The sequence below is a fragment of the Tasmannia lanceolata genome, unplaced genomic scaffold (genome assembly GCF_043159265.1).
Source record: "Tasmannia lanceolata isolate RefF3 unplaced genomic scaffold, GAP_Taslan_0.1 ptg000005l, whole genome shotgun sequence".
Classification (NCBI taxonomy): domain Eukaryota; kingdom Viridiplantae; phylum Streptophyta; class Magnoliopsida; order Canellales; family Winteraceae; genus Tasmannia; species Tasmannia lanceolata.
In genome coordinates, this window is record NW_027518682.1 from 18,651,316 (window position 1) to 18,676,702 (window position 25,387).

At 38.8% G+C, this 25,387-nt stretch overlaps 1 protein-coding gene and 1 pseudogene across 1 annotated transcript; one reads left to right on the top strand and one right to left on the bottom strand.

Moving 5' to 3' along the window:
- The first annotated feature begins 1,545 nt into the window (after positions 1-1,545).
- On the top strand, positions 1,546-11,150 carry LOC143877829 (uncharacterized). The gene is made up of 3 exons (XM_077380085.1): positions 1,546-1,911; positions 9,119-9,356; positions 10,764-11,150. Exons 1-3 carry the CDS (start codon positions 1,606-1,608, stop codon positions 10,916-10,918), a joined length of 699 nt encoding a protein of 232 aa, XP_077236200.1. The 5' UTR covers positions 1,546-1,605; the 3' UTR covers positions 10,919-11,150.
- Positions 11,151-14,795: 3,645 nt separating this feature from the next.
- Positions 14,796-20,913, bottom strand: LOC143876408 (uncharacterized; annotated as a pseudogene).
- Between the last annotated feature and the right edge of the window lie 4,474 nt (positions 20,914-25,387).

The following is a 25,387-nucleotide window of genomic DNA, read 5'->3' on the forward strand; positions in this document are numbered from 1 at the left end:
TGTTGGGCCACAACGTAAATAGGATGTGCCCCAAAAATCATTTTCATAGAATGATCCTAACCCCCCGATCTATACAGGGACTCCACATTTTGAAAATACGGGTTTATCCAGCCACACATCATATAAAATCTCTTAAGGGCCCATTTGGATGCCGAGAAGATTTTGATTTGGATTTCTCACATTTGCAGCCCTTTTTGCATTGTAATTTGGATCGGGTCAAATGCTTGGATTTCTAATTCAGCAGCTGACAGTGAAAAAAATCAGATTTCTAAATTTGCCGTGGAAATAAGAAATTGGAAATCCACAGATCTGGTAGTTTCCTTCACCCTCTTTGCTCGTCAACCTCTCCCTTCCACTAGGAAGTACCCCCTTCCCTCTCAGTCTCCCTCTACATGAGCTGCCCGATCTATTCAATTTCTATTCAAAACTCAATTCCAAATCCAAATACAAAAATGGGAGGTATCCAAACGGGCTCTAAAGGAATTTGTAAAAACTAATGAGACTTAATTTAATTCAATGATAATAGTCGTAGGGGCGGCGCTTGAAGTACAAATGTTGCATTTCATCATTAGCCGCATTAACTTGTAATTTTTTATTATTTTGGTTTGTTTTGATTTATGTGAACTTATCCATCTTCCCGAATATGCATTGCTATCCATGCTGTGTGAACAAACAAATTGACGGTTTAGATAATCAAACAAGTGGTATGTACTTGTACATGTGCTCACCCTTATTTTGCTTCGGACATACAAAGCACAAGGCACTTCATAACTCATCGTATTTTCTTACATGTGCTCACCCTTATTTTTCTTCGGAAATACAAAGCACAGGGCACATTATAATTGATCTTCTTTTCTTAGTAGGTAATTTGGGATTGAACCATCGAAGACCAAAAGCTAAGGCTCAATCCTGTATATTACCTTTTATTTTTATTTTTATAATGAAATCTCAAGATTTTACACAATGTGCGGCTTATAAACAAGCATCGTCCAAAAAGTATGGTACGGCCAACACCACAGGATGATTCAAGCTGTGCATTTTTGGGCGAACGAAAAATCATTTCCATAGGATGATCCTCCCATCTATGGAAGTTTCCATAATGTGCAGTTCCTCTATAGATCATAGGGTTAAGATAATAATTTGGAAATGATTTTTGGGGCATTCCTATTTACGTTGGTTGATCCAAACATTCATATAAAATCTCTGAAATTGAAGCAAACATTCTAAAGGACACCATTTTCAGGAAAAATACACCCAAGGGGGTGGCAATATCATTCCCACACCCCCAAAAGGGGAAATCCAATTCGGTATCTTATCGACTTATCCGTGGGTCCCATCAAGATATCGAAGCTTACGTGTAAGCAAAAGAGACGAGGGTGCGTCGGCATCAGAGAGAGGGGTTTATCAAGGGAAATGATATATTCGCCCCCTTCTTTACTTGGGACAGCCATCTCCAGTCTAAAAGCTTAGTTGTAATTAAATACGCTCAGGCAGCTGTCCTAGGTAAAAAAGGGGACGTGTAGAATATATCACTTCCCGTTTATGAACCAAAATCAGTCGGTCATTTTTGTGTGGTAGGTTTCAGAGTAGAGAAAGAGAAGAAAAATGGCGGAATTCGATGAGGGAGGAAAAACCAACGGCGTAATACCAGAGGAAAATAGAGAGAAAACCCGTTTGGTTGAGATCGATAATGATAACGAAGAGACCTTGTATGGCGTATTTCATCGCCTCTTCTCCTCGATTTTCTTTCCCGATCCGAGCACATCTCCTTCTCCTTATCTGCTGCAACGGATAATGTTCTCTTTCCAACAGAACTCTCCTTCTCTTCGAGAAGCTTCTAGAAACTCCACTCGGAAGCTTCTGATCTGGAGTCGAAGAGGCAGTCCCTTGCGCGCTGTTCTCGTCATTTCGGTCAGTTTGACCAAAATCTCCCTTTCTTTCCTTTATTTTTATTTGGGATTTTTGTTATTTATTCAAAGCAAGAATTTTGTTTATCAATTTTCATTTTGCCCTTCTGATTGCATAGATGCATGTAGCTTGTTGGAAGGAGGTTTGTAAGCCAATTACGTTAGGGGTCTAGGCATAAGAAGAGTATAAGATATCGATAAAGCACTGCTAGAGAAGTGATTCTGGAGATTTGGAGAAGAGAATCAGCATTTGTGGGTGAAGGTCATTGGAGACAACTATAGAGGTCTACTAGGAAAGTGGTTCTCGGATGACAGGTTAAGGCATGTGGGTGTCACAGTGTGGGAGGATATTCTAAGTCAAAAGTTCAAATTGAATGAAAGGATTAGATTCAAATGTTTACTTGAGGGAGAAGATGAAGTTTTGGTATCATGTGTGGTGTAGATAGGCTCCCTCGAAATAAGCTTTCCACTGGCGGATAAGGTGGCATGGGTAAGGGACTGTTTTGAGAGGGGAGGATGGTATCTCTTGGAAAATCAACTTCAAAAGGAACTTCTTCGATAGGGATTTGGAAAGGGTAGCGTGTTTACTTGAATTGCTATAGACTTGTTACATTAAGAAGTCTGGTGAAGACAAAGCGGTTTGGACCAGATGCGCCCATGGGTTATTCAACATCAAATCATTCTACAACCTGATTACTTCTAACCCTGCCGCTTCATTGGTGGCTTTGGAACATATCGGCTCTGCCCAGGGTATGATGTGCCTTTGCTTGAACAGCCATTTTAAACAAAATCCTCACAGTAGATCACCTGCACAATTTTCACATGACGGTCATTGACCACTACACGTTATGCATGGAAGCTGGAGAGACAGTGAATCACATGTCCCTTCACTGCAAAACGGCCAGGTATGTAAGTAGTAGAACTCTTTGCACTTGGCACGTGTATTGTTACCGTCCTAAATTGGGGCCTGCCTAGGTATGGGACTAGTTGGGACCTAGCTTGGCATGGGACATGTTTAAAGGGATTATCCATCAATACTAGGGCTTTTGGCGTATTAGTTAGGCACCTAACATTTGGTATTAGATCAGCCACCACGTCACGTGTTCAAGTCATGAAAGGGTGACTTCTGGAGAGGACTACCTGAAAATGGCTACCTGGTAGAAAAGGCCAAAGTGAAAGCCGTCATAGTTAAGTTATCATAGAGTGGGCCATCGTGGAAGGGGCGACATGTGAAAAGGGCTATTTGGTAAAAGAGCCAGAGTGAAAGCTATCGGAGTAAAGTTAATGCAGAGTGGGCTGCCGTGAAAGGAGCGACCTCTGGACAGGGCTACCTGGAAAAAAGTCAGAGTGAAAGCCGCCACAGAGTGGGCCGCTGAAGACAGTGGATGCGGAAGCGTGGTGGAATGTTACAGTCCAAAGTGGGGGGCTGCCTACAAAGGTGAGAGTCAATGGCTAAAGCCACTTAGATCCCTGATGGCGAGAGTCGGCGGCCAAAGCCACCTGGAGACCCGAAGGCGAGGGTAAGTGGCCATGGCCAACTAGAGCCCTATATGCAAGGGTCAGTGGCCGAAGAGTGGCTTCGAAGGCGAGGGTTAGTGGTTGTTGTTGGAAGAGCCCTGATCCTCAGTGGGGGCCTGCCTACGTATGGACTAGTTCCACCGTTCCACCATGCTTCCCCGTCCGCCATCTTCGGTGGCCCTCTCTATGGCCGCTTTCGCTCTGGCCTTTTTTCTAGGTAGCCTTTTCCACATGTCGCCCCTTCTGCGGTGGCCCACTCTGTATTAACTTTACTCTGACAGCTTTCACGCTGGCTTTTTTACCGAGTAGCTATTTTCATATGTTGCCTCATATGCGACAACCCACTCTTTGGTAACTTCACTATGACGGCTTTCACTATTGCTTTTTCCAAGTGACCATTTTATGTAGTTTTTTGCACATGTCACCCTTTCCGTAACTGGAACAGGTGACGTGGTGGCTGATCTGATATTAAATGTTAGGTACCTAACTAATACATCAAAAGTTATGACTGATGGAACACATTAGGCTAAGCCCTTTAAAATCCACCCCTTGCCAAACTGGGTCCTACCTAGCCCCATACCTAGGCAGGCCCCCACTTAGGACAATAACATATATGATAATTAGAGCCATTGCTTTGGTGGCCCACTGCATAGATGCGCTATTGTCCAAAAATTGCAGCAATTAGTTGTTCTAGGCCTTCTGATTGGCCATTTGTAGATGGGCGGAGGAGGAAAAAATATGTGAATTTGTCCACATCAGCAGTTAACAATTGCTTAGATTGGACAGTTAGGATGTACGAGTGGCATGGATTTCTGCGCTGTGGGATGGGCGGTGGAGGAAAAAATGCGAAAAAAATGCGAAATTGCCCACATCAATAGATAAAGGTGCTCAGATTGGACAGTTAGGATGTACGATTGGCATGGATTTCTGGACTGTGGGAAATCCACATGGTGGCCCATCGGATTGCAATATGTAAAGTGGGGATGGTGAGTTATGGTAGTATTTTCATTGTTCTCATTATCATCTTCTTGAATGGAATTGGGTTGTTGCTAGAAGTAGAACATGCCATGCTGAACATGAAAGAAACTAAAGTAAACACCTTAATTTTGATATAAGAAATCTATGATGTTAATTAATTTTATAAAATGAGCGAACCACTTGGTTGAAAATGATGATGATACTAAGAGATGGCATTCATGAAAGTTGGATGTAGGGAGAGTTGGTTTTCTTCTAATTTGATCTTTCATTGCATATCTGTGTGTATACAAAACCTCGATGATCTATTTGTTAGTCTGGCTGAGCGACATGTTTTGCCAGTTTGGGTTCCATTTGCTGAGTTTAAACTCTGAATGGAAAAATTGTCCGAGTCAATTGTTAAATCTGTCTATTAAGCTATCTACCTCGGTGAAGAGTAATTAAACAAAAGGGCAGCTTTCTTGGGTTCTATAGAAAAGGATTTGGATAAACCTTGGTACTTCCAATCAAAAATCTTCTGTGAAAGATGGTGTTCCCAGTTCAGAAGGCACTTTATACCCATTCACGAACTTTCATGTTTCTCTGTTGTTGCTTTAGGCTACTAGACCACTTTCAACCAATTTTGGCATCGAAGGATTGTTTTCAATGGGATCTTAGAAAGATTGGGAAGACCCAATGAGTTTTGGCTTATTTGTCTTAAGGTAATAGGTCTGTCTCTTGGGGTTTTCATGGAATCGGGCAGTACTAGTATTGGTTGATTTTTTTAGTTGTGTAGATTCCCTTCTCTATGTGCATGTTTTCAGTCCAAGAAAGAGCTTGAGGATGTGCCTAAAAGCTGGAATAAGTTGCGTGACTTGTTTAAAGAGTGCAAAGGCGACAATATCTGCAAAATTGCAATGTTGGAAACTTGGATGCTTTTAAAGAGTTCCCATTATGAGAAATGGACTCATGTCCAGAAAAGGTTTTCTCGTTATTGTATCTGATAGGAATTTTGTTTGCCGAGCTCCTGAAGGAAATCATGCACTTTTTTCTTCTTCACATTCACAATGGATTTTATCAAGCACTTGAGGAGGCCTAGGTTTGGGTTGGATAGCTTCCTTATTGATGTGCTATATAAGTATATTATATATATATTAGCCTACAGGGTTTAGGTGCTTTGAGTGGGAAGTTCCACGTACACTCTTTTGTTGCTTGTTGCTACCTGATTGATGGAGAACCATGCCAAACAATATGAACCTATCTAGTTGCTTAAAAGGTAAGTTGCTTCATTCAAAAGCATGGTTTGTGGAATTAGCCATGATCATTATTAGGTGAGCTTCTTGTGAATGTACAAAGCTTGATTCCTTTATATCACTTAAGGTCCTGCTTTCCTTTGAATGATAAATTATGTAAGATTGGACGATATTCTAGAGATGTGAAAGGCTGGAGGCTTGGAAGGTACTAATCTTTATTTCAAAGAATTACGTGCTTAAATTCTGCCCTTTCTAATAATCTAATTTCTGTTTTGTGATGCGTCTTTATTAATGATGCAGTATAGTGCATTGCAGTTGATTTTTCCTCACATAAGTTAGAAAAACAAAACGAAGAGCATTGTTACTTGACAAGATTTTTATCCAAAGAAAGAAGGTCCTAGGCTTCAGAAACTTAATTTTTTTTTAATGTAGCTCTGTTTGGTAGCGATGGTGGTAGTAAGATAGGATCACTGTATGTGCAAATGATGCAATGAAGCACCTTGCTCTATTATTTCACAACCCTTTAAGAATAGTGGAGTCGGTGGCTTTGCTAGAAAGCTACATCCACTGGAAACTATTTGCAGTAGTCAATTTGGAGGAGTGATTTATCTCTACATGAGATGCTGGAGTCTACACATATTACTAGCTAGGGTATGTGGATATGCCCATACTTCTTCCACTGGAAACTATTTGCAGTAGTCAATTTGGAGGAGTGATTTATCACTATGTGAGATGCTGGAGCCTACACATATTACTAGCTTGGGCATGTGGATATGCCCATACTTCTTCCTCTTACCTGTTCTCTCTTCACTCATTTACGTAATGTGTGAGTGGTTTGGAGAACCGAAGGTCCTATTGATTTACATGACTTGTAGTCCTAGAATAGTTGTTTTGTGTGACTCGTGTTACAACTGCCAAGATATAGTTTTATTAATGGTAAGGTGTTTTATTAATAAGGAGATGGAAAAAATTACCATTAAAAAAAAATTAATAAGGAGACGGAAATACAGCCAAGACCGAGATGGTCAGAACCAAAGAGGAGAACAAACAGGAGAAAATAAAGGCGCTTGATCTCATGGGAGAAGAAAATAAAAAACCTCCAAGCGGGGCCCAACAAACCCCACTCGGCAAGACCATCCACCTCACTGTTGACTGGTCTTCAGATATGTCCAAAAGATACAAGGATGGTCCCCACTCGATCCTGAAACTCATAACTCATCCACCAGATGTGCAAACCTCCAAGGATGGGGTGACTCTGTGTTGCATGGATTGAATCAGCCATAATATAAATAGGGTGATGATAAATTCGCACCCCCTGTAGGATAATTCGCACCCCTTTAACGTCAAAAAGCGTTAATGTCTGCCGCATATCCTCCTTTAAAGGGGCGCAAATTATCCTACAGGGGGTGCGAATTTATAATCGCCCTAAGTAGGGGGATGATATTGCCACGCCTCTCTTTTGGCCATTCCAAGTTTCCAATCCCTTTTCTTTGTTTATCTTCCTTTAATTTTTCCTTAAATGACCAAGATACCATTTTCGTTTTGGTCCTATTGAGGGAAGGGGAAGAAAGAGTAAGAACTAGAGAGGATCTCTCTCTCTCTCTCTCTCTCTCTCTCTCTCTCACACACACACACACACACACAAATGCCACCAAAACTTTCCTTCCTCTCCTCCAAACCCATCTCTCGAAAACCAGAAGCAAAAAGGATAAGACCAAAAATTTGCTCCATATTGCCAATTCAAACGAAGCTCTTCCTCCACTTCTTCCACTTCTTGCAACTTCAAACCCTAACCCTGCCTTCTCTCCATCCCTTGTTTCAAGGCCTCTCTCCTTGCACTCAAATCCTCCGTTACTTACGACACTGCATTCCCTGACTTGAGTGAGAGCAAATCCAACCCTGCCACTGGTCTGGAATCTTTTACATGAACATTGCCAGATTATCTATCACCGAGTCATCGGAATCGCCATCTCCAGAGTATCCCACTAGATATTATTAGTAAAGCTTCTTATAGCTTCTAAAAAAAAAAACAGAAAAGAACCTCACTGGATACAAAATCTACGAGGCCGGATCCATCATATTCTTCCAGCATTTGAACTTCTATGACTATCAGGTTAAATGGTTCAATCCCGATCTAGATTTACAAAAGAGACACTTTACAACCTCTTCCTCTACAAGTGTTACTTCCGTGGCATGATTGGCATCCTCCTGTCTTTGAACTTTGTTAAAAGTATAAAAGATTAAATAACGCCATCTCCATTAGCTTAAGCTTTTGGAGTAATTGGTTGTTTCACATGATATCAGAGCAAAGGTTCTGAGTTCAAACCTCCTTGGTAGCAAAAATCCACATGCAATGGCCAAACCCAAAAGAAAGGCCACGTGTAGGCCAACCCTATGGCCACACATGAGGCCATGAGGGGGAGTGTTAAAAGTATAAAAGATTAAATAACGCCATCTCCATTAGCTTAAGCTTTTGGAGTAATTGGTTGTTTCATAATCTCTCTCTCTCTCATGTTTCACCGTTCTTCCCTTCTCTCGGCTGGTGTGACCAAACCAAAAAGGTCAGAGAAAAAAAAAGTGGATGGAATTTGCACCTCTCTCTCTCTCTCTCTCTCTCTCCACACACACACACACTCACACACACACACACTCTGTCAGAAGCTGTTACAATTCCCAAAAAGCTCTTTGCAGCCAATTAGAGAATTCTAAAATAAGTAGATTTGTCTTATATATAATATGCATGAATATCAAAACATGGTCGTTCAGATATCAGTCCCATATAAAAATATACATTTATATATAGGTGAAATTGTTCGAAACTCAGGTGATCTACATAAAGTGTAACCATATGCTTATTAAGTTATTTCTTTTGTTTGTTTAGTTAGTAAACATTTCTTGGGTAAGTCTAAACTATTCGGAACCTCTCTCTTGGTTTACATTAAGTGGTCTCCTTTGGTTCTCGTGTTCAAATGAGTAGATTCTGCAATCATAACTAGCCATGTAGCTTAACAAAGGTGATCTAAATGAAGCAATAACCATATGCTTATTAAGTTATTTCTTTGTTTGTTTAGTTAGTAAACATTTCTTGAGTAAGTCTAAACTATTCGGAACCTCCCTCTTGGTTTACATTAAGTGGTCTCCTTTGGTTGTCGTGTTCAAATGACTAGATTCTGCAATCATAACTAGCCATGTAGCTTAATGAAGGAGCAAGGCTCAGTTGGTCTGTCCTGGTAAGTGTTTGAATTATTTTAGATCTCCACATGCTGTTCTGATTTGGTTATAGTAAATTTTAGAGGATTACACATTTTACTCTAGGTTTCATGTGCTTCTTGCATGCACGTTATAAACAAGTTTTGTGTGTGTGTGTTATTCACTTGTAATCATTATATTGTAATATCGCGGTAGACTGGAAAGTCATGTTGAGCTTCTTTAATACTGAACTTTTCACCCCATCCATTCTGAATTTTCTTTTCAATGATATTACAGGTTGGAACAGTCACCCTTCTGGCCTTGACGGGATTACTGGTTTTTATGCTTTTCTTTTTGGCAGCAACAACCAATGCTATTGTCATCTCACTTCTCATGTCCTTAGCTGCTGCCGGAGGCTTTTTAGCTATTTTCTTCACCTGCGTAGCAGCAATATACGTGGCAGCATTATCAGTGGCAGTGTTTGTTATTTCCATTACGACTATCTCAACAATTATTGCTGTTCTGATAGCTACAGGTGCTCTTTCATCTCAAAATTCTTTTCATTTTGCTTCCTAATAATGCTCAGAATATCATCATTTCAAACAAATATGGCAACTCTTAAGATAATCCTCTTCAGCACTGTGGAATGCCTTGACATTCCATCTTTTGTTGGCACCTCCAGTGTAAGAGGTTAGAGGTAGAACCAAAGTGACATTTCAGCTTTCGTTGATCATTTTACTGAGGGAACTTACCCTAAAAAATCCATAATAATAATAATAGGCTACTGATATCTCCACGACCATGTTTTGATAATCGGGCAACTCACCTTGTTTTACATTGTTTAGGGCACATTTGGCTACCATTAATTTTTTTTTTCCATGATAAACTGGCTCCTCCAAGTGGTGAGAGAGAGGGGTTAGGCAGGTGAAGTGGCTAAAAATCAGGAAACAAAATACAGGAAAAAACTAGTGTCTCCAAGTGGTGAGGAGGAGCTAAAAATCTGGAAACAAAAAACTCTACTCAAAATCCAATTGACTGTTTCCTGATTTTTTACAGCTTCTCACCACCAGAGACACTAGTTTCCTGTTGTTGGTTTCCTGATTTTTAACCAGTTCACCCTCATCTCCACTTGGAGACCCCTGATTTATCATGTTAAAAAAAAGAGTCATGGCAGCCAACCGTGCCCTTAAAGCTATTACAATTCCCAGAAATCTCTCAGCAGCGAATTAAAAAGTGTAATACAAGTGGAGTTCACTCCTTCTCAAAAGTCAAAACATGGTCGTGCGGATATCAGTGGCCTAATAATAATGGGAAGTGATATTTCCGCCCCTTTCCATTACTCGGGAGACCTGAATCTAGTGTATCTATGACTGGCAGTGGATAAGACTTACGTCATTGGGGAAGTGTTCAACGGCACAGATTGCCACACACACTGATTTTGGGTGTCCCAAGCAATGAAAAGGGGTGGATATATCACTTCCCATGATGACATGCTGGATTTTAATCGCAGAATGCCACTTCTGTAATTTTCAATCCTTCGACATGGATGATGTTCCAAGACCATCAGTTGCCCAATTTATGATGAATCACTATGATTTTATATTAGCAGGCAACAATTTACTTCCATTATTAAGTTTTATTTTGTGGGAAATATCAAATATCTATATTTGTTCTTCTCAGCTACAAAACAATTTATTTCTCTGGGACAGTAAGCAACAGATCTGAATATAATTGAATCTAGATTAAAAGGAATCCATAATACAACACTGGAATTGAAAGTATCTGAGAAATGCTCATCTGATAATGGTTGGAAAACAAGTATCAGAAAGCAATCATCTTGAAAGATTTCATAAACAAATAGGATTCTTTTGTCGCTTTCCATGTAAATATCTCATATTTTATTGTGTTAAGTGCAAATTATTTGAGAAAATTCTTGCTGCAGGGTGGGTTGGTTTCCTGTGGACTGTGTGGCTGGCTTTAAAGAAAAGCATGGGCCTCACCAAGCATGTGCTGGGCACAACTGGATCGGCACTTTCAGCTTATTCTATTGCTCGACGTGCTCGCCACCATGGGATGAGAGAGAAGGTTTCTATCTGAATCTAAGTATCTGCAAAGTTAAATGATCAATGTTAATATTCCTTAAGATGTCGTATACAGGTTTCCTTTCTACATCGTATAACTGTTTTGCGAGGCAAAATAAGGTTACTCTATATTTGTTGTTCATATTATATTGTGAATCCAAATCTAGTTTGTTTACTTGTGCATGGGAATGCTTAAAGTTGTGAGATGTAGATATGATCTTGAGCTAGTGATTTATTTTCAGGCCCTACTATGGATGAGCTATACAGCAAAATCTTCAGCATCGGACAATTCTAAGTCAATACAGAACAGACTAAAATTCGTGATAAATGCTTTTAAATGAAAGACAATTAGAAGTCTGCCTTTATCTATAGAGTCTGGTGGTGACCCACCAAGGCTTGACAACCATTCATCCCTCCAAGATTGAACAGTTAGGATAATCAATTCTTCATGGTACTTGTAGGTTATTTACAATGGTGGTGGCCCACCAAGTCTGTCCACATGATCTGCCATTTTTATTTGCTATGCCATCTGTATGTGTGTGCTTAGGACTTAAAAGACGAGGATTGGCGCAGTCTATCTACTCCGTAATTATTTATCTAACGTCTTTTCCAGGATACTGGCCTAGATGCTTAAGCTAATCTGATCCAAAACTTAATCAAACTGGACCTGATTTTACAGCGGTGTTTTTACAGTGGACATACATGAAGAACATCATATTCCTGTCTATTTTGCTAATTTGCAGGATCCCCTAAATTCCAACATTAAACACATAAAAATGTTCCTCTACAATAGAAGAAGAAAGATTTCTCTTGCTAATAGGTGCATCTTGTGGATGATGACCAAAAGCTTGGGAATGTCTTGGGTGTTTCATAAATCCATTCAGAAAACAATCTTGCATTGGAGCAATGTGTCATGGGTGTTTCTTAAGTCCACCTTGGAGCAATGGCACCTTTGGAAAGAGCTTTGAGACTCAATATTTGTAAGGGAAAAAGAAGAGACTGGGACATATAATAATGAATATCAAAATCGATCTTGTTCTTGGGGGAGGGATCACTTCACCAATTCCTCATATACCTCGTACCATGGGAGATATCCTAAGAAATTGGAATAGAATTTGAGAAAGAGAGGCTAAGTTAAAAACGACCTCAAAACGGTGCCCTCCTCCACTAGGATGGTTTAAGTTCGACTTTGATGGAAGCTCGAAAGGTAGTCAGTCTGTGACAATAATGGGTGCACTCTTAGGGCATGTTCGGCAACACTTCTCATTTTCGCCTAAAGAATCGGACGGAAACGGAGTGATGAGAAACTTTAGAAACGACTATTTATCACTTTGAAGAATCCTATTTTTTAGTCGAAAAAGTAGCAGAAATTTTGGAAACGGACCTTAGCGAGTCACGCAGCTGAACAAGATTTCTGAGATTTTTTTGGCTTTCGTCATTCTCCACCCCTAAAAAAGGGAAAAATCCCGTAAAAGAATAGTTGCCGAACATGCCCTTATTTTTCCTTTTCACGCCCTTATTTTTCCTTTTCACGACCAACGAGGGTTGGAAGTTGCGATCACACCATTAATCATTGAAGAAGAATCTGAAAATGTCATTGCATGGGCTAGCAAAAGGGTGAATGGTCTTTAGAGCTTTAGCCAATGGTGCTTAACATGGCCTGATTTCTGATGGAAACTGGGGCCACTACCAATCAGCACTAAAGCTATCAATAATGGGGCCCACTTCTCACACTTTTGCATTGCATTATTGGGACGTTCATAAATTTTTGGGAGTTGTAACAGCTTAATAACATAAGGCCCTGTTTGAATTGCAACAAAACAATTTCTGACGGAAAAAACTTCTCAGGGAAATTTTTTCCTTTCCGCATTTTAAAGGGATATGATATGACTGGTTAATTTAGAGAGATATTCATAAAGACTACTAATGTTGCAGAATCTCAGCTTCTCTTTTATGCGTTATGAAAATGGTATTACAGTTCTCAAAAAATTCTAAGCCAATTCTCCCTAAAATCCCTAGGCACAGACAAGCAAGCCCATTCTGTAACTCAACACTGTTGAGTTACATCCACAGCAAGATTGAATTCTCCCAGGCCAAGCAGTATAAATGTTTGTGGAGAAACTCACTATGATAGAGAAGATAAAGGAAATCTATGCTGCCTCAACTCTTGAAAAATCTCATATACATGGAGAGAAGCTAAGAAGGCAGCAAATTTCTTGTCCAACATAGATTGTCCACGTGAGGATGGAAATCATATCTCTCCCTGTTATTGCCCTCCCTTGTAAATCTTGTACTCTTGGATAGTTCAGGAGAGGTACATTATATGTAGTATCCTTTTTCTCATTAATACACTGGCAGGGGTCCTTGCAAAACCCCAGCTTGCCTACGCAAAAAAAGTTCTAAGTGTCAGAGTGTAAAAGATAAATAACGCCTTTCTCCAACAGCTTAAGCTTTTGGAGAAGTTGGTTAGTTAACATGGTATCAGAGCCAAAGGTCTCGAGTTCAAACCACCCGGATAGCGAAAATCCACATGCGATGGTCGGCCCAAAGTGGGACCACATGTGCCACGTGTTTGCCAAGTGGGCCACACGTGCGGGGAGTGTTAGAGTGTAAAAGATAAATAATGCCTTTCTCCAACAGCTTAAGCTTTTGGAGAAGTTGGTTAGTTAACACTAAGCCAATTAAAAAGAAAACACAAGCTGACTTTGTGCAATTATTAAAACATGGTAGTGCCAATATCAGTAGACTATCATAAATTGAAGGCCCCTCGAAGTAGAAACTGAATAGGGTTGGTTTAAATTATCTTTTTGGGTTTGTACAAAGTTGGAAATATTAGAAATATTTTTCCTTTCCAAACATTACCAGGAAATTTCTACAGTCCAAACAGGGAAAGCGTGAGATAAAGAGACAGGTGCCATTTTCCAAAAAGAAAAAGGGAAAAAATATACTTCATTAAGACAAGGAGAAACCGTAGAACTTGACGCTTGGCCATGTATCAAGCAACGATTTGAAAGGTTACTTGCTCGATCACCCTAACTATGCCTATAACATCAATCTAAAAGGAATAACAAATGTGAACATGGGGTACTACAAGTAAAAGAGATGCTATAGGGCTCACAAATCTTCAATCAACCCATAAAGACAGGGAAGTCCAATACATGATATCAAGCAAAGAAAAAGTGAAGGGCGGGTGGGTCTTTGAATGGGTGAATGCAACAGTTGCAAGTAATAATATACTTAGTAAGGGCTACTAGGGGCCTCAACTATAAGAGAGGTAACAATATAGATCAAAGCAAATTGTGCTGTGAGAAGAAGCATAAGTTCAAAATAATTTTGAAATTCTTTTCTTGAATTTCAAGACTTTGGGCAATTCTCATCACTGATGAGCAAAATTTTCAAGTTTCTTGCAAAAAACAAACCAGAAAACTTGGGAGAGATGCAGTGAACTGATACGAGAAAAAAGATCCAAGACAAAACTAAAAACAGGAGAAAATATTAAATGAAGAAAAATAATAAAACGCATGCCTCTAATAAAAAGGCAAGGGAAAGTAGATTCCACATGAAGGATATAGAAAAAAATCCCAAACAATAGCTAGAAAGAGACCACTCAAATCCTGCAACCAATGGCCATTGTCCCACAGACCCTGCTGGGGAACAAGCAGCCAAAGATAGAATCTTCAAAATGTATTTTTCTAAATCTCGATGAAAAATGGTAGAACTGGATGTGGTTTGGAATTCAGAAAATCCAAGGAAAAGAGTGGGTATTCGAGTCTTTAGGAATAAAGAATACAAAGGGAGGGATTTGGTTTTGAATTCATGGGAGAGGGGCTTTTGGTTTGAAATTCCACAGGGAAAACTAGAAAATATTGTTGTTTTCTCGAAATTGAAAACATTCATAACCATGAGTAATCAGCACTCTGCAGATCCCAGAATCATAATCTAAAGCTAAAATTTGAAATTGTATTAAGAAACAAGAAGCTTATAGGGTTTTGTTGGTAAAAATAATAGATTATGTACCATGCATATTACTAATAGAAGAGCATGTAAAATGCATATATGGTGGGCCATCTTTGACAGGCATATTACTAGGACAATGGAGCCCACATGAAAGCAGTTGAAACAACTGAAGAATAGCAAATTCAGATGATATGCCAATGGACCGCCAATTTAAATTTCACCCCCATTCAACACAGGGCCTGATAAAACAAGTGAAGAATAGCAAATTCAGATGATATGCCCATGGACCGCAATTTAAAATTCACCCCCATTCAACACAGGGCCTGATAAACACACCAGAAGGCATATTTTAGACAGATTTCAAGATTAAAATCAACAACGAGAGATTAGCTTTTAACTTCAGCGCTAATCGATAAGCATAAACTCTACACCAAAGAACTACTATGGTTTTTATTGATGATAAAAGCGAGCTTATAGTTCCCAAAAGACAAATATAATCAACAACAACAGATTAGCTTTTACCTTCACCGCTAATCGATAAGCACAAACTCGATCTACACCATAGCTACTTCTATGGTTTTGATTGATGATAAAAGCTAGTTTAAAGTTCTCAAGACCCAAATCTACTGTGCATGGAGTCAACAAATTCCATACAGATCTCACAATCATGTGTCACACGCACAACATAAAATCTGTGAAATTCATCCTCTGGCATAACTGACAGAGCTTTAACGAATTCATTCTCCATGTATCTGCCGCTGCTTCAAATCCTAAAAACCTGCCACACTACAAAAAATTATGATTAGTCTTAAAAAATTAAATGAAATAGTCTAAAATTAGAGGACAGACCGATATAAAAAAGTTAAGAATAGATTAAATACCTGGTATAGAAAATTGCCCAACACTGTCATTCACAGATATAAATCACTTTCGAACAACCTGGTGCTTACGCTTCTGCTGTGCAACCTGGGGATTCATGGGTGGCTGTCAGTGCAAGCACAAGAAAAGGAGTCAAACAATCGGTTACTTAGGGCCTAAATCTCTGAAAATATAGCTTTGTGCAACTTGATATGCATTCAGCATCTATTAAAATTTTGCAGGTTCCAGCTAGTATTTCTTCCTTCTATTCAGTGCTAAAGTCAAAATAGCAGCACTAGGGGTATGAATACTGAACGGGTTCCCCAAAGAATTAGACATTTGTTGTGAAATGGACACCAACAACATCCAATGCAAGTCCTGTCTTTATTATTGGTGCATCTACTTGAAAAAATCAAAACCAAAGGGAACATCAGATACAGTCTTCATTCCCCATACATATTTTTTCCAAAAAAAAAAAAAAAAAAAAAATAAATTCAAGGGAAGAAAGATAATTGGACTGATGCTGACAAGGTATGAGCAACACAAACAGGTTCAGCTCTCACACTTGCTAGCATAAAGAAATGGTGTTAAAATTCTGGCAAGTAGGCCTTCAAAAAAGACATCTCATATACCTTGGATGAGTGGGTAAAAATTGAGAAATTTTGGAATTCTTGGATGCTTTACAATAATCTCAAGGTGAGCTTATATATAGCACTTACAAGATAAACATGGAATGGAATTGAGATAATTATAGAAGGAAATAATCCTAATCAAATCTACCTAATCAAATCTATTTCCTAATCTCTCTGGGTTGCCTCTTCAAATCCACATGCCTAATTTATCCACGTGCCTCATTTAGCTAACTTACCCAATCTACCTCCAAGATGATCCAACGGTGAGATCTTAATTCAATCCATCCGTTGGATCTCACATTCTAACATCTCACATATTCTAACATATCATAACCAAGGCATGTGCTCAGAACAATATTTAGGATCTGAAGTGAAGGCTAAGGGAAAGAATGATTAGTGGGGACTTGATTCTACCTCCTGAAGAATCCAAAGTTGATAGGTTGGCCAACAGATCCTATTAGTTACGGGAGATCCACCATGACTGATCCCAGGTAATCATGTAAGATCCAGAACTGAAATGTCCACAAAGGTTTTGACATTGTAGTAATTGCATGCATCAAGAAAGAGGACATACTCACCAATATGGCTCGTTACTTGTGTTCTTGCACATAAGCAAATCTGCTAACTATAAAAATCACTCCGAACTCCAGTGTTTTGAATGGCAAAGATCAAGATCTAAACACACACAAAAAAATGCATTTCATCCAGATAAAAGGAAATCATGGTTCAGACACGGACATACATCTCAATTCTCAAAGTTGCTTTGGACAAGACTAGTGGCAAAAGGCTCAGGTGAGGCACAAGATGACAGTTCTAAAATTGCAGGAATGAAAGCTCCAATTACACTAGAAGAGTCATCTGAACTCACTCATAAGCCAACGAATGTGAAGTTGTTAGTATGCTACATATTTGGATACATCTTCCTTGTGATGAATACATTATGCACTACGAAACCTAAGCCTGAGCATGCCCCAGAAAAGGTATTAGATAAATGAGAAATCCAACATGTAAAGGTCCTGTCAGCTTCCATGTATGAGTTATAAGTCTAGTAGTATGGCGGTTAAGTCCTTTTTAAGTGTATGGTTACTGTTTCATTTATTCACGCTGATTGATTATAATGATTCTGATTGCCTTGAATTCCTTTTTTTGAATAATGTATAAGTACTTCATAGAAAGTTAAGAGATAAATTAGAAGAGTTGCAGAGATTGCTCAAAACAAACTTTTGGAACTGAGAATAGCTTCAATAATTATGAAGTCTAGGGTTTTGTAGGAGTGTCTAGGAGAAGTCTAAAAGTATGTAGACACCTCTAGAATCATGTAGAGAATTCTAGAACATTGTAGACATCTCTAGAATTTTTCCAACTTTTCTAAGTCTTCTCATATTTTTTTATATATTATTTGCAATTCTTTCAGCCCCTACGAACTGTCCCAGCACCCACACATGCCAAAAGAGAAAAAGGGAACACACATGATTTTAGCAGAAATGTATGACTTTGATAAGTCCCTCTGATTTTAGATCAACAAGACTCGCACTATTTAGGGCCTACATGATGCCTATAAAATGATGCAAGTCTCTCCTAGGCTTCTTGGACCAAGGATCGGGAGAGTGACATACACACACTCAAATGTTCAACAACTCGGATGCAAGAAAAACAGATTTATGCAAGCTCAGTAAAATGAGCGTATCCCCCTTGATATAGATCGGAATAACTTGATTCAAAAACCAAAAATTCAAGAACTGAAAGATCTTCAATTTTACTGACAAATGTTTTCTCAGATTATCATCATAGGGTGCTCGAAAAATTACTTGAAGTGGACACAAGCGAATGGACAGAATTCTGAAAAACAGAGTGGGATATGATAGGAAAGATAACAACTTCAATGGCTATTCTTCAAGGTTGCCAAGGAAGGTGGGTAACATCAATTCTTCTAGATTGATGGTTGCAACTCTTCAAGGATGCAAATGATAGGAAAAAGCTCCTACTCTTCAAAGAAGGAGTGAAACTCTTATAGGTTTCAACGATGAACTCTTCAAGGTTCAAGGAAAAATGCACTAAGCAAATTTTAATTCAATATTCAACTAATACCCTATTACATATGTTTGATACTCTTCAAATAGAGAAATACATGAGAAAATTCGTTCAAACTAGTCCACTAACTAGTTTAGGGACTCACATACATCATTAATAGCTTAGGAACTCTAAATACATTAACTAGTCAAACCTAGCAAGCACAGTCTACCAAAATAGCCATAACTCTTCAATCGTTGGGCCAAATTAAGACCATGAATATCCGTTGGAAAGATAATTCAAAGACCTGCAACTTCTTAGTCAAGCATTTTCTCTTATTCGTCCATCTAGAGGTCCAAAACGTGCATAAAAATTGACCAGGTTCATTATGACGAAAATGCAATTGGGTCAGGGCCTTTATGCTTTGTGGATTCAATTTGGGCTTGGGCCTTGTGTTGGGCTTGAATACGAGCTGATCTTCTCACTTGCTTGGGATGGGCTTCAAATTTGTCAGCCACATGAGTTGGGGTTGCATCATAAAATTGTAGGAATTGTTAGTTATTTATTATTTGTGACTTAATATAATAAGATATATGGAAAGCTGGTAAGACGTATCTTTTTTTTAAAAAAAAAGGTAAGGTGGTATTTTCTAACAACAATTTCCACCTATGATTTTGCACTTGTATACTTGTAGGATTTGTTATTCAGATGGTAATATGGTACTTTCCAACTACGATTTCCACCACACCATACAAGATGTGTTTATAGGAATACGTACATGCATGCATAGAAGAGTGACAAAGTGACAATTACATTTGTGTGTTCTATGGACATATGTGTGTGTTCTCGTCTTTTATACAACACTTAATGCATATTTAATGAGTTTTCATATACATTGTTGGATTTAAAAACATTTTAATTTCCAAATTTGATAGTGAGATCTATATATGTTGCAATATTTTACAAGACCAAGAGCAGAAAAATTGGACGAAAACCCTCACGTGCTACTCGACTTCAAAATACAAAACAATAAAATACCCTATTATTCTTCATTATGTGATCAAATTACAGCCTATAAACGCTAAAGCAACTTAGCACCATCCAAATTGTAGGGAATCACAAAATCTTACATGCAAAAATTATCACCGTCTGAAGCTTATGTTTGTCATGCCCCTAAAATTGAGTAAACTTCAACAAAATGAAGGAACCAATTATAAAAGATCTGTCAACAAGGCCTTCGGCTTTGTCAGAAATTGCAAAAGCCATGTATAAGAATCTATAAATTAGTGGCAAAGCCTTCTTACCTTGAAGTGAAGTCTCTGGAGTGCAGATCTCAGCAACTCGTCTCCGACAATTAACCTCAGCTTTTTAATGAACTCTTCGCGCGCTATGGCTTTTGTCTAGCATAAAATCCAAATGACGTATGAATGCTATTGCACAACAAAGCGAAAAGACTTACAGCGTTCAAATGCATCAATCAACTATTTTATCAAGCATACCTCGATTGCTTCATAATGGAGACCTAGTAAATGCATGGCCGAGGGAGGTATACTGTGTTGCATTGCTCCAAACAGAATTGGAATAGGCAACCACGGTGAAGTGGGTATCTTTACAACCTCTGACCGAGGTGGAGCATGTTGACCGTTCCTTACCTGTATATTAACATGGTAAACATGAGAATAAGTTCACTATTGTTTCAGACTCAAGAGATGGCTTATGACATGAGCACTAAGGGACTCTTAATTTCTATGAATCAGATTAAGGCTCCCCAACTTGATTAAAGCAGGAAAAATCAACAAGTGAAGCAAAATTGAACTTCTACAAGGGAAGTTCCCACTTGTTAAGGCACCAACAAGTGGGAACTTCCCTTGTAGAAGTTCAAGGTAATTATTGCTTCCTCTTTCCAATCTAACTAGTTTATCATGCAAAGATCTAAAACTTACGTCTTCCAAACAGGGAACGGCGCCATTTTCAACAATCTCTTCTTTAGCCTCCTTCTTCACCCGAGAAGCCACGACGTCATTACGTTCTTCAGGTTTGGAATTATCTACTCCACTAATATCAATCTCGAGGTTTAACTCAGTTTTACGCGCATGACTTGGCACATCATCATAATCAAAGGAAACTCTAGGGAAAAAACACTTTGAAGACTCATCAATCCACCCAACAGACTGTTGAACACCAGAACTTAGGTTAATCATAACCATGTGGGGGAAATCGACAATATAAAGACAGCTCTCCATGGACACCTCAACACCAGATTTTCTAAGCCTAAATGCTTCAATCAACGAATGGGTCACATTCTCTGGAAAGTCACTCCATTCACCGTTAGAAAAAAACATAACGCGTTGAGGCAATCTGCTCTTGACAAAATTAGTATAATTGTAAACAATAGACTTCCTGTGGTCGCTAGGAGTCTAGGACACACTGACTCTTTCACATCAATGCGTGCCAACTTAGCCCTTCCAGCACCAGCATCTGAGAGAGAGGAAGCAGAACGGACTGCTCTCTTCTGTTTCGAACCCAAAACCCTATCGGCATTAACGTTCTCCATACCCAACTCTAAAGTAGAAAACCCTGTCATTGTAAGAACAATCCCATGCAATCACATCAAACTCTCATATAAAATTAATAATAAGAAAGAATGCAACAAAAAAGAGTAAACGGTTCCTGCGCTTGAGCGTAGATAGCTTATCTGCACTCTATCTGTGCTCGAGTAGAGGAAACAAAGGGTGGGGTATATTGTTGGGGTGATCCTAAGCATTCATTTGAAAGGCCCGATTATGGATGGCGTGTACCAAAAATCAGTTTCATTGGATTATCACAGGGTTTCAATTTGTGGAGGTGAAAATGGACAAATACTGTTTGTCCATTAATCTGCCCATTTTTTTACCTCACAAATGGACATCCTAAGATGATCCAATGGAGCTGATTTTTGGTGGACACCCTATCCATGAAAGAGCCTTCCAAGTGAATGCTTTGGATCCCTTCAACAATATGGGCCCACCCCTGTTTTTGCACTCGCGAGCAGAAACCCTTTTCTCAACAAAAAATTGTTTATTTTATCAACAAAGTAACATATCCCCACATTTGGTGGGCCAATACTTAATTTGTTTATATCTTTCGGCAATGTAGACCCACGCATGTTTTTCAAAATGAACCGTATCGGGCCACACCACAGGATGAGATGGGCCACACCGTAAATAGGCTGTGTCCACAAAAATCATTTTCACATGACGATCCTAGCCCTCCAATCTAAAGAGAAACTTTATATTATGAAAACCTATACAGATCGGAAGGTTGCGATCATCCTGAGGAAATAATTTTGGGGGCAGAATCTATTTACGGTGTGACCCATCAAATGGACGGCTCGGATCATCGTTTGGTGTGAAGCGTACTGTAACATGAAGGCCCATTAAGGCCAAATTGTAGGCCCCACCCGCCCCGCCCATATTTCTCAAAACGAGAATTGCTAGGCTGTCTTCAGTCACTGTGTGGCTGATGCGACAGACCAGCTGTGAAATGCCCTTTGGCGATGGACCCTAGCAAATGCCTTTTTCAAAATGAAGTGTACGTTTCACACCATAGGATGATCCAAGCTGTCTATTTGATGGGCCACAACGTAAACGTAAATAGGTTGTGCCCCCAAAATCATTTCCATAGGATGATCAGAACTCCCAGATCTGAAGAGGTTTCCATAACAATTTCTTTTTAGATCGGAGGGCTACGATCATCCTGTGGAAATGATTTTTGGGGGCACAACCTTTTTACAGTGTGGCCCATCAAATGGACAGTTTGGATCCTCCTATGGTTTGAGCCATACAGTTCATTTTGAAAAACATGGTGGGGCCTACCATGCTCAAAGATATAAGCAAATTAATTATTGGGCCCACCAACCGTTCATGTCGCGAGAGAGAGAGAGAGAGAGAGAGAGAGAGAGAGAGAGAGAGAGAGATTTAGTAGTGTGTCCCGGTTGTAGACTGGGGGGATTTAGCCTAGAAGGGGGAGGAAAATATCACTGCCCATTAAAAAACAAGAAAAAAAATCCAAGATGAAAACCCAGTAACAAGAAATTGTCAACAAATTAACATCACACTCTTCGATCCAATAGCTCATGTAACTAAAAATAAAAAAACTAGAAAAAAAATAATCCAAGATTAAACCCCAATTTCAAAAGCTTGAAACCAAAAAAAAGGAACAAGGAGGAATCTATACGTATAAAAAAACCATAGTCATGCGTATCCAATCGAGAGCTCTGACTACCGATCGAGAAAGCAGAAAATAAAGAAAAAAAATCACACATGTGCAAAACTCATCGATAAGGATCTAAAAACGTATAGCTTCATAACAGAGGAAGAGACCGAAGAAAAAATCCAACAGAATTGAAAAAAAATAAAAGAAAGAACACGAGTATGCAGAGAGATTGCAGGTATGTAGATGGCTGGAAATTCAAAAACAAAACGAAGAGCAGATGGAAAACAAAAAATAGCAGCGAAGAAACAATGAAATGAATGTCTTTCTTACAATGAAGAATCAAGGTAGAACTGAGAAACTCTAACAGCACTATGAAGATTTCTGAGGCTATTTGGTCATAGACTCATAGCTTAGTGGAATATATATATAGAGGGAAAACAAATAATACGAGATTTAAATTAAAAAGAAACGGCCTAAAATAGAAATCTCTTTTTTTTTTTTATATCTCAGCTTGGCCTGGCTCGGCTCGGCTCGGCTCGGCTCGTGATAGGGAGCTAGTAGAAATGTAGGTTTTACTTTTAAATGACGGGGCTATGTCCTTAAAATGTTTATGGTAGAACAATATGGGTATTATACTTAGGGAAATGATATCAGCACAACCATATTTTGATATTTGCACTGACCCATCTTCTCTTTTATTATATAAAGAGCTTTAAATGGTTATTACAGTTCCCAAAAAGCTCATACAAACCAACTAAAAAGAAAAAGACAAGCTGCCTTTGTGCATTATTAAAGCATGGTTGTGAGGATATCATTTCCCTTTTTTACTGTTCAATGAGATGAGGGGATTTGCTAGCGTCCATCGCAGAAGGCATTTCACGTTCATTTATGTTAAATTTTCTTTGTAATTCTATTTTTGGCTCAATAGAGGCGCTAGCTGCGCCGAGCGATGACTAGCGACTATACGAAATTAGCCAATTGTGACTTAGAAGTGGTCGGGGAACAATCAATGATGATCGGCTTTCTTAAATACTTCATTTATTGCTTAAACATGAATCTCCTATGATCCGACATATCCTTTATGTCTAAGAGGCGATCATTTCGGCCCCTATTTTTACACAACTGTGCCTTACAATTGGTTGGGAACAATGCTCGACTATCTAAAATACTTCATTTATTGCTTAGCATGAATCTTCTATGATCCAACATATTCTTTATGTCTAAAAATTCTGGCTAGGGGTGTAAATGGATATTCAAAAATTCGATTACCGTCCGCATCCGAATCCGTTTAAAGCGAATATTATCCGAATCCGTTTCAAGCGGATATTATCCGAATCTGTTTATGAGATATCCGGCTCTTAGCGGATGCGAATCTAGTTAATGGTATATCCGATCCGTTTAACATCCGAATTCGAGAAGTACATCCTTTTTATTTATTAATAATATCATTAATATTTAATTTTAGTAATGACACACTATCTTTTGTTTCTAAAAGAAAAGTGAATTTTATTTTTAGAAAAAAATAAAACAAAAACAAAAAGTGTTTTGGGTGGGAAATGACATAATCTCTCATTTTAAAGGCACTCTTAGAGTTTGACATGGCTTCTTTATGAAGCAACAAATGTGGACTGTAGGATGAAAGAGACAAATGAATGATGGTGATTGAAAGAATATGACATAGCTTCTAGAGAATTCTAAAGCAAAAAGGCCATTTAGGTCATTGATGGTAAAAAGGTCATTCATTTGCGGAGTAAGAAGGAGAAGAAAGATAAAGTGATGTAATAAAATGTTCAAATTTACCGGATAAACGGATACGGATAGTATCCGAATTCGAATAATATCCGACGGAAACGAATTGGGTAATAGATATTAAATATCCGTCGAATTCGAATCTGAATCCGAATTCGGAGTATCTATGAAAGTGATATATCCGCCCTTGTTTTACTTGAGAAACCCTCCACCGGTGTATGTATGACTGGAGATGGGCTGATGTACTTCATAGAGGAAGGATTCAACGTTCCTGATTGTCACGTACACTCAGCTGGCTGTCCCATATCAAGAAAAGGGGCGAATTTATCATTTCCCTTTAAAATATCCTGATTTATACGAGCTTTACAATATTGCCATTCATGGCTTTATATATTGTGATATTTTTAAAATATCACCACTACGCGGTACCATATGGGCAGATATATCAATATCGTAGGTATTTAGATATTGATATATGTGGGAATATATGACAAATATGTCTTTGCTCTAGCAGCTTATAAAACTAGGACTGTTTGGACAATCCCGACACAAGCATGTCTTCACATCTTTTCCATTTTCACATAATGTTATCTACAATTCATAAACAGTTCCATTTTTTATTTATAATACAATTGGGTATAAAAGTTAAAACCAAATTAAAATAAAAGATAGGGAAGTATATAAATGACATCCCATTAGTGCAATTGGAGGACCCATTGCAGTATTTGATGGCATCCCACATCAACATGATTTGAACCACAGATCTGATGGGACCCACTAGATGGTCATAGCGAATTGCAAGTTACTCCATGCCAAAAGCTGAGCCGAGCCGAATAGGGGCTTAGAGAATTCTCCTACAAAATCTCTTCGCGTGCAAACTACTGATTTTTTTTTGCACGTGTGAAACTTGTTGTGCAAGCCATTAAGCTGACCTATGGACTTACCATTTCTGTATTTAGATAGGAGAAGAATAATAGTGACTGTCATTTACCTCTCATGCAAATGCATCTGAGACGCCTGCATTTTCATATATTTCCTCTTATCCTCTCATCCTTTCCACGGTGTGCATACGAGACGGGTGTATC

What these genes read in the sequence shown, in the direction of transcription:
- LOC143877829 (XM_077380085.1), top strand. Translation starts at nt 1,606, where the DNA reads ATGGCGGAATTCGATGAGGGAGGAAAAACCAACGGCGTAATACCAGAG. An exon ending in GCGCTGTTCTCGTCATTTCG is followed by an intron (nt 1,912 to 9,118) that starts GTCAGTTTGACC and finishes ATGATATTACAG; the next exon opens with GTTGGAACAGTCACCCTTCT. An exon ending in TGCTGTTCTGATAGCTACAG is followed by an intron (nt 9,357 to 10,763) that starts GTGCTCTTTCAT and finishes TTCTTGCTGCAG; the next exon opens with GGTGGGTTGGTTTCCTGTGG.